The 10,944-nt window shown below is 35.0% G+C and overlaps 1 protein-coding gene across 1 annotated transcript; it reads right to left on the reverse strand.

Annotated features, from left to right (window-relative positions):
- Nucleotides 1-1,556: 1,556 nt before the first annotated feature.
- LOC128189925 (acyl-CoA dehydrogenase family member 11-like) lies at nt 1,557-10,918 on the reverse strand. The gene is made up of 11 exons (XM_052861749.1): nt 10,632-10,918; nt 10,246-10,478; nt 9,936-10,035; nt 9,483-9,606; nt 8,899-9,041; nt 8,400-8,549; nt 7,995-8,089; nt 6,746-6,986; nt 6,419-6,511; nt 5,790-6,057; nt 1,557-2,103 (listed from the first exon to the last, which is right to left on the reverse strand). Exons 1-11 carry the CDS (start codon nt 10,869-10,871, stop codon nt 1,934-1,936), a joined length of 1,857 nt encoding a protein of 618 aa, XP_052717709.1. The 5' UTR covers nt 10,872-10,918; the 3' UTR covers nt 1,557-1,933.
- Between the last annotated feature and the right edge of the window lie 26 nt (nt 10,919-10,944).

A 10,944-nucleotide genomic window follows, 5' to 3' on the forward strand; every position in this document is an offset into this window, starting at 1 on the left:
GGGTCTTATGAAAGGTTTGATCACGCACCGACCGTAAATTTTATTACCTCATAATATCCAAACAATGATTCCTTATTACCAATATTGTTCTAATTTTCAGCAATTGTATGATTAAATATACTAAATAATTGATATCTTTAATTATATTATTTTATTTCGTATAATTGTTACCAGCAAATTAACGTTTTACATAACGCGATGTAAAATAAAATCTGGAAACTTCGATCAAACTTTAAAAACGATCCTGAAATGAAATTTAAGATGGTTAAACACAGAAAAATGTGACAATTTTAAAGCTTGTTAACGGGGAATTCTCATTGTAGCTTAACACTGCTTACCTGAAACAAAATTGATTTGACGTTAACATTAATAGCAAGAAATTTTCTTGAAAACTGCAATTTCCGATTTTTGTTTCAAAGAGACATAATTTTACAAGTCTAACTAAAATTTAAGAACGGTGTGTTAAATTTTCCCCATTTTTTCAGTCTAGTTCTGTCGAGTGGTTACGCAGGTTAGTCAAATACTGACCATAACTGAACTTTCCGTTTACGTTCGAATCCCGGAATACTAGTAGTTGGTATCTTTTTTTATATAATTCTGTTTTCATTGCTTAAAAAGATATTGGTATATAAAATATTTGCAAAAATATTAATGTCGAAATAAAGTTAATGAAACACTTGTCAAGTTGATTTGGAACCATGTTTACTTAATTTTTGGACGTAATTTCTGTGTAAAGTCCAAACTATAACATGAGTAGTACACATCTTCTACTTAACGAGCGACTTCTTAACAACGAAGACATCCATCAGGAAAATTGTGCATTTTGTTAATATAAGAAAAGTATGCCGTATTAAAGATACATGTGCAGGTATTTAGAGCAAAAGGTCATACAAAACAGGATGAATCAGCGATTCATGTGTAAACTCATTTCCAGTCTCCATCACTACTATAATGAAGTCACTATCATCCCTTTAAATCAATGCGATTTAAATGCATCGAAACATTAAATGTATACGTACCTACTTAAAACGTAGAGGTTTTTGTTCACGGATGATGATTTACAATTACAAATGGATGGGTGAACTTCTATTAGAGCTTTGTTGTCATGCTAATTTTACAATTAGTGGGAACATTGCCATTTTCAGACATCTAAAAAAGAACTGCCCCAAAAATACCTAGTTTCTCAATGTTTAAATGCAGGAGAAACGAAGTTTAAACAGCATGGTATTATTGAAAGTTGATTTTAATACGGCTAATTGAATCTTCAAGTTAGTCATACAACGGCAACTGAATTAAACCATCCAATAATTAAAATGCCTTGGCGACTGAGAGCAGTGCACGGTGGCAGTGAAGCATACAAAGTCAATTCTCCATCTAACATCAGTATGCATGTGTAGTTATGTCTAGTCAAAGAAATGATTTTGAACTGTCCACTAACTATCAAAACAGTGATTGCCTAATCTTCTGCAATGTTAACTATGTCAACTCCAACATGTTTTTGGATTTCTCTTCAGAAATTAGATTGATACACATTTTCTTTAAGATTAAATAACATATACAATGTATGTTTAATTTAATCAAGAAGCATTCTGGAAATTCACATAATACAATTCAAATGTTTGGCACTGAGAGCAGACTCTACTCCTAACAAATTGAGCCTGGAGAATGTCTGCCTGTGTGTTAACTAGTACAGTTCATCCCTGGGCTCTCCATAAGCATCATTTCTTTTTTCACCTCCATTTCGCAGCTCATTATAATATGTTGTATAGACCTTGGTGCACATAAATTAAAAAATCAACCACAGATTTACGATTGAGGTACCAATTTTTTGCATTGAGAAATCCCTGGCTAGGTTTATGAGACATAACTATGTTGTCTGGTTATGAAAAAAATCTTAGTAAATTATCACAGAATCTGAATAATTTGCATCACATCATTGTCCAGAGTAATTCTGGAAGACCAGGTGTAGATCCTCAGGGGTGGTGCTGTAGTGGGACAGATTGGAGACCACTGGGGCCAGGTCCCCCTCACACCAGCGCTGAGCAGTGTGTATGTCTGTCCGAGTCATTCCACACTCCACCGCATGGTCTAGGAGAAGAGAGGCTGAAAGACAGGGAAGAGTGAGAATGACCTGAATTGCCTCATTGACACTTGATATCTTAGGAGATAAATGTCTCCTCTGTTTATGATTTGATTAACAGCAATTCCTAGAACGAAGAACTAATAATGAGTCCATCAACATGTTATCAAACAAAGAAACTTCTCTCTGCATATTGATCCCATTATAGGCTTAACCTTTTATTTGGTGCTCAGACTGAAGACTTTCTTATGTTTATCCTGATCACTGAATAAACCTTAACTTTCACATACTGCTCACACTGAACACTTACCCAAATATATCTTTGTTAGACTGAATCTTGCCCAGATATTTCTGGGTTAATCTGTTGACTTGCACAATCAGATCATGATACTGTAGATTCCTAATCAAACGCGAGGAATTATTATCTGTGTAAAATCGCAAAAAGCACCCCTCACAGATTTTAAAATCTTGCTTTTATTTGCTGAGTGTTGAGAATTAGAATAAATTAGGATCAAAGTTTCGCATTCACAATTTCATATTCTCTCATTTTGAAAACAGCGTGATTGCAGAATTAAGTACTTGCATAAAATAAGGAATCTACAGTAAGAGTGTTGACTTACCTGCTTAGAATATAGACTTTCTCATTCATTTCAAAACTGGACAAAAATCAAAACTAGACAAAAAAGTCATTGTTACATTTTTTGATAACCTATTCGCAGTATAGTTAGATTTAAGACATTCCAATATATAATTATTTTATATCATGGATACACTTTAGACCTACCCATGTATATCATTGATACACTTTAGACCTACCCATGTATATCATAGAAACACTTTAGACCTATCCATGTATATAATGGATACACTTTAGACCTATCAATGTATATCATTGATACACTTTAGACCTACCCATGTATATCATTGATACACTTTAGACCTATCCATGTATATCATAGAAACACTTTAGACCTACCCATGTATATCATAGAAACACTTTAGACCTATCCATGTATATCATAGAAACACTTTAGACCTATCCATGTATATAATGGATACACTTTAGACCTATCAATGTATATCATGGACATACTTTAGACTTACCTATATATATCATGAATAAACTTTAGACCTATGCATGTATATAATGGATACACTTTACACCTACCAATGTATATCATTGATACACTTTAGACCTACCCATGTATATCATGGATACACTTTAGACCTACCCTTGTATATCATAGATACACTTTAGACCTACCCATGTGTATCATGGATACACTTTAGACCTACCCATGTTTATCATTGATACACTTTAGACCTACCCATGTGTATCATGGATACACTTTAGACCTACCCATGTTTATCATAGATACACTTTAGACCTACCCATGTTTATCATAGATACACTTTAGACCTACCCTTGTATATCATTGATACACTTTAGACCTACCCTTGTTTATCATAGATATACTTTAGACCTACCCTTGTATATCATAGATACACTTTAGACCTATCCATGTGTATCATGAATAAACTTTAAACCTACCAATGTATATCATGGATACACTTTAGACCTACCCATGTATATCATGGATACACTTTAGACCTACCCATGTATATCATTGATACACTTTAGACCTACCCATGTATATCATTGATACACTTTAGACCTACCAATGTATATCATGGATACACTTTAGACCTACCCATGTATATCATTGATACACTTTAGACCTACCCATGTATATCATGGATACACTTTAGACCTACCCATGTATATCATTGATACACTTTAGACCTACCCTTGTATATCATAGATACACTTTAGACCTACCCATGTATATCATAGATACACTTTAGACCTATCCATGTGTATCATAGATCCACTTTAGACCTACCCATGTATATCATAGATACACTTTAGACCTACCCATGTATATCATGGATACACTTTAGACCTATCCATGTATATCATGGATACACTTTAGACCTACCCTTGTATATCATAGATACACTTTAGACCTACCCATGTATATCATAGATACACTTTAGACCTACCAATGTATATCATTGATACACTTTAGACCTACCCATGTATATCATGGATACACTTTAGACCTACCAATGTATATCATGGATACACTTTAGACCTACCCATGTATATCATTGATACACTTTAGACCTATCCATGTGTATCATTGATACACTTTAGACCTACCCATGTATATCATGGATACACTTTAGACCTACCAATGTATATCATGGATACACTTTAGACCCACCCATGTATATCATTGATACACTTTAGACCTACCCATGTATATCATTGATACACTTTAGACCTATCCATGTGTATCATGGATACACTTTAGACCTACCCATGTATATCATGGATACACTTTAGACCTACCCATGTATATCATTGATACACTTTAGACTTATCCATGTGTATCATTGATACACTTTAGACCTACCCATGTATATCATTGATACACTTTAGACCTATCCATGTGTATCATAGATACACTTTAGACCTACCCATGTATATCATGGATACACTTTAGACCTACCCATGTATATCATTGATACACTTTAGACCTACCCATGTATATCATGGATACACTTTAGACCTACCCATGTATATCATTGATACACTTTAGACCTACCCTTGTATATCATAGATACACTTTAGACCTACCCATGTATATCATAGATACACTTTAGACCTACCCATGTATATCATAGATACACTTTAGACCTATCCATATTTATATCATGGATACACTTTAGACCTATCCATGTAAATCATGGATACACTTTAGACCTACCCATGTATATCATAGAAACACTTTAGACCTACCCATATATATCATAGAAACACTTTAGACCTACCCATGTTTATCATTGATACACTTTAGATCTATCCATATTTATATCATGGATACACTTTAGATCTACCCATCTTTATCATTGATACACTTTAGACCTACCCATGTTTATAATGGATACACTTTAGACCTATCCATATTTATATCATGGATACACTTTAGATCTACCCATCTTTATCATGGACATACTTTAGACCTACCCATGTTTATCATTGATACACTTTAGATCTATCCATATTTATATCATGGATACACTTTAGATCTACCCATCTTTATCATTGATACACTTTAGACCTACCCATGTTTATAATGGATACACTTTAGATCTATCCATATTTATATCATGGATACACTTTAGATCTACCCATCTTTATCATGGACATACTTTAGACCTACCCATGTATATCATGGATACACTTTAGACCTATCCATATTTATATCATGGATACACTTTAGATCTACCCATCTTTATCATTGATACACTTTAGACCTACCCATGTTTATAATGGATACACTTTAGACCTATCCATATTTATATCATGGATACACTTTAGACCTACCCATGTATATCATGGATACACTTTAGACCTACCCATGTATATCATTGATACACTTTAGACCTATCCATGTGTATCATTGATACACTTTAGACCTACCCATGTATATCATTGATACACTTTAGACCTACCCATGTATATCATTGATACACTTTAGACCTATCCATGTGTATCATTGATACACTTTAGACCTACCCATGTTTATAATGGATACACTTTAGACCTACCCTTGTATATCATGGATATACTTAGACCTACCTATGTAAATTCTGGTCAGACTGTATGCCAGGTCTCGCGCGGCCACCTGTGCTTTGTCTGGATTGGTTTGGACAAAGTTCATGACCTTCAGGGTGGCCTCTTTCACTCTGTGACTGTGGTCCTTCAGTTCCTGGGTCTGACTGGCCTTTTGGATTTTGGACATGACAGAGTGGTGGAGAGCGACCAGCACCTCCCCCTGTGTCTTTGTGATGGCCCTCAGTACATCCAGGGACAGAATGTTGGTGGTCCCCTCCCATATTGTTAAAACCTGAAATAGGAGTCAGACCAAAACTCGCTGCTTTTAGATCTTAAAGATTACTATTCCTTCAGAGCAAGCAGACTGTAACTAGCTAGTGTGTACAATTTAAAATTCCATCTGAGATTTTAAATACAGAAGATATCATTCACTGCTGAGAATAACAAAAAAATAAATCAAATCCTGATATCAATATACACAGAGTTAAATGTTAATTATTACAAAATATCTTTCTTAATAATTTCTTCAAAAAAAACGGATGCATATATTTTCCAAGAGGCACACAGCTGAGATAAGACAAGGTCTATAAATGGTACAGAGACTAAACTCAGCAAGGATGATACTGAGACTGCATGGACTCAGTGAGGCTGACCTGTGAATCACGCAGCAATCCTGGGAGTCCAGTGTCCTCTATATAACCTTGACCTCCAAAACATTCCAGACCCTCAGACACAACGGACATAGCCTGAAGTATAAACAATGGTAGGTACAACTGTATGAAAAATGTTAATGATCAATAACCACTGATTAAAAATAATAATGACTCCATTTACTGCTGTTTACAATGCTGTGAAATACATAACTTAATGATGTAAAAGAAAATGATTACATGCAAATTGTGGTAAATGGCAGAATATGTAATAACATTGATGCCTAATAGTCAGAATATTTAGCAAATAAATTGATGTCCATCTTTTACCTGTTTTGCAGTGTATAGTTTAGCTAGGGGAGTAAGTAGTCTCAACAGAAGAGACTCTTGATCACTGGCTATTCCTGTATCCTCCCTCCCCAGCAACCTAGCCACCTCTAGCACCAGGATCGTGGCAGCCCGAGCTTCTACCTCCATGCGCGCCAGCGTCTGCATATGGAGGGGATAGTTCTTTAGGTAATCTCCAAACGCCTTTCTTCTGGTTGAGTAATCTCGAGCCATACTTAAAATTCTGAAACAAATATATCAGTTTATTAGTCTAGCCCAATACAAGTCTTAAATTCATAAGGACAGCTCTGAATGGGGATATATGCATGTTTTTATTCCATGATTAAGTTATCGTTCCTGCTTTTATACAATAAAACAATTTGTTTTGCCTCAGACTAGAATGTTTCGACGTCATTGGATGAATCGCGTCACATGATTGCCTTATAAATTTCTTTACACTGCAATTTATAGGGCAACATGGCAACCGTAACATTCTTTGAGCTGATTTTTTACACAAACGCTCAACCATACTTTTGATTTTTAAGCCCCAAAATATTTAGAGTGATCCCCCTTTGCCCGTGACGTAATATTATGATCCTACAATGGCATCCAGGTTTGCACAAACGACTGACAAAGAAGGTAAAAAATTAGAGAAATAATATATGAATTTAATTGTTATATATTATTTTTTGTTTGTTTACATAATTATCAAACTTTAGGTCCTCGACAAAACAAAACACTTATTAGGTTTGTAACTGACTGTTTAAAGAAATTTGTGGTGTCGGTAAAGTCCATAGAAAGCTCGGCTTCGCCTCGCCTTCTATGGACTTTAACGACCCTACAAATTTCTTTAAACAGTCAGTAACAAACCTAATAAGTAATAATACATGCATTATCCACACCTCTCCAATAAAACCAAGTAAATATCAATTAAATATCGTACACATAAAGCTATGAATGCTATTTCCACTTAATGTATCATTAATAACTTGAGTCAAGCTACCTGACTATATATACACATGTACATCGACTTCCAATTTATTCTGACTGATAACATTAATGATTAATGTTGTTTATACAAGCAATCTATGGATTTCTAAAATTTTAACTTTTTACAATATGTTTTACTATATGCTTTGCATTCAATAAATGCAAAATACCTATCCTCCAGCCAATACCCTCACTCCTTTCCCAGAACCCAAAACAGTCCTGTGATTCTGCTGGGGTTGCAGGAGAGGATTGAACAACATACCTTCTCATTGCAGCTGCTGAAGACAAGGCGTTGTGAATGCGACTGATGGTCAACATGTTGGATATCCCGGCTACTCCACGCCCCTCGTCCGATATCTGGAACAAAATCAACACTGATCTAATCCCATGTCACACAAAATGACAAGAACTTTACATTTAAATGAGCAAAGGTGTTAAACTTTCTATAACTTTAGAATCATTTAAATTTTTTTCATTACTAGGCAGAATTTGTAGGTACATGTTTTGAATATGCTAATGTTTATGGAAGTATAAAAGGTAACCATGGAATCTATGAACTGTTATCTTTACCTCCTGGAAAATCTTATGATTTTACAGAATCACCACAGTGTTTGCAATAACCATTAAACATATACTGTACATTATTAATCATTCAAACACTGGTTACCCTGTAGGCTACAGCTCCATCCAAAAGTAATTCGGCAGTAGGTAACTGACGAGTTCCGAGTTTGTTCTTCATCTTCTGGACTTGAATGTTGTTCAGTTTCTTCTGCTCGTCAAAGACTTCTAAATAAAACAAGCTCAGTCCTTTGGTTCCCTACAGTAATCATGTCATTCATGATTAATAGTTTACTGTCAGCAAAGTACAGAAATTACAAGCAATCAATGAGATGATTATCATATTTCAGATAACATAAACCAATAACATCTTTTCTCTTGCAACCAACCCCCAAAACCTGTGAAAAATAGATAACAAGGAAATTCTGTCAGCATGAAATAAAATATCATTAAAGATTAGTGGGGGGGATTGATGTAGTACAGTTAAACTAGGAAATAAAACACAGTAAAGGCAATTTCTCTCTCACGCTCTCTCTCTCTCTCTCTCTCTTTCTCTCTCTCTCTCTCTCTCTCTCTCTCTCTCTCTCTCTCTTGAGATTTCTTCTTACCTCAATAACATTTTTATCTGGACCTTCAACTCTAGCTAATGTCAAGGTCATATTTGCATCTGTTGCTGAGGAGAACCACTTGTAACCATGGAGACGATAACTTCCATCACTCTGAGGCACCGCTACAGTCTCAGTACCTGAGGCTAAAATCATTTATACACTATAAAGATAAAATAGTTGGTCATTCTGCCTATAGTAAGATACACAAATCACGAAGTGAGTATAAAGCCATTGCAAATTCTCAGGACTTTCTGGCAGAGCATCTCAAATAGACAACACATGATGTCAAAATTTTAAACAAAATGAATTTGCTTTCAAATAAATTTATTAATTGTCTAAACAGCATTTAATGTATATTGGTCGTGTATTTTAGGATACATTATAAGCATAAAATTTGATACAGCTTATCTCAAATCTCAACAGATAATACAAAATTATTGCCCTATATTTACAAGGCATGTCATGTTTTATACTAAGGGAGGTCTATGTAATACATTCAAGATTGAATTTCCGCATGTCTGAAAGGCCCCTGACATTGTGATTTAGTAAAATGTGGTCACTAAGAGGTCAAAGGTCACACACACCCACGTCGGATCCTCCCCTTCGTTCTGTCATCCACTGCCCGGATGTCCAGAACTGTGCCGGATCACGGGATATCAGCCGCGGATACGCTCTCTCCTTTATCCAAGAGTAGGCTGAAGGCAGTTGCTAATGAAGCAAAAAAGTTGGTAACACTGCATGTTGCATCACACTTTAATCAATCATTGATTGGAAAATTATAAGTTATTTAGGGACATTTATTCTGACTAAATTGATTTTTAGTCAAACAAATTTAAAAGATATGTTAAAGTTAGACAGCTTTTTTATGTTCATTATTATCGCATGACAACATTTGTCACGTCATTTTATATTTTACTTGTTCAAATAAATATTACATTTATTACCATTCATTACAATATTACATTTATTACCATTCATTACAATATTACATTTATTAACATTCATTACAATATTAGGCAACAATATCCCCCGATTACCTTAATTACTCTAGCTGCTCCGTCGGTCATAGCTAGGGGACAGGAGTAAAGTCCTGATGATGGCGAATAGAGAAACAGTTTAATGACTTGGTAAAGCCGGCTAAAACATATTTAAACACAAATAAACAGGTTTTCTTAGAAGCAGAAGCTTTACTTATCATGCATAAAACACAAAATAACCCACAAATTTATGCTGTAATTCATTACTGATTTTCATACTACAAGAAAGAAAATTTCCCTTTATACACATATATTTGGGGGAGCAGAGTTAGACACAGCTAGGTATAAATATTTTTGAGATATAAAGTACCTCCATTCTCCGTATTTCCTCTCGTAAGCATTGGCTATTAGCCCTTCCTCAGCTGAAATATCATGCTGCCGTTTCCATGCTGGGCTCGTGATGAGTTGGTCCACCCGATTTCCCCAGGCATCAAACTGCAATAACTGAGGCGGCTCTCTTTCACACTGAAGTCCAAGCTCGTAAACTTCTGTTGCGACTCGCTCCCCAAAACGAATCAAGTCAGTCTCAATGGGGGCAAGAATCTTTAAGAAACAAATACAATTGGTTGATATAAAAAAATGAAGATGAGTTACACAGAAATGTTAAAATGATTTATTAAGAATCGATGACCTCATCAGATGATGACCAGATTGCAATAAAATTCATTCTGTGAAATATTTAAATACACATTTAACCTCTTCAGGTATATATCTATGCACGTAGGATTGAAGCACTGCGTCTCCAGTGTACTGGTTTTCAAGTTGGGGTGAACTTTGGAAAAAGGGTCCAATTTTAGCCGAGGAGAACTGTGCCTGCTTCCCTTCGCTCTTGTCTATTCTTTGTGTTGCATTTCTGAACTCTGGTTTCGTGCAATAATTCGATCTGTTTAGACTATTAACTGAAAATATTCGATTTATACAAGATACTCTGAACATAGTAATTTACAGTAACTCCTCACACTAAAAAAATATGTAAACACAACACCGGAAGTTCAATATTATCCAATGA

This window comes from Crassostrea angulata, chromosome 6, assembly GCF_025612915.1.
Source record: "Crassostrea angulata isolate pt1a10 chromosome 6, ASM2561291v2, whole genome shotgun sequence".
NCBI classification, from domain to species: Eukaryota; Metazoa; Mollusca; class Bivalvia; order Ostreida; family Ostreidae; genus Magallana; species Magallana angulata.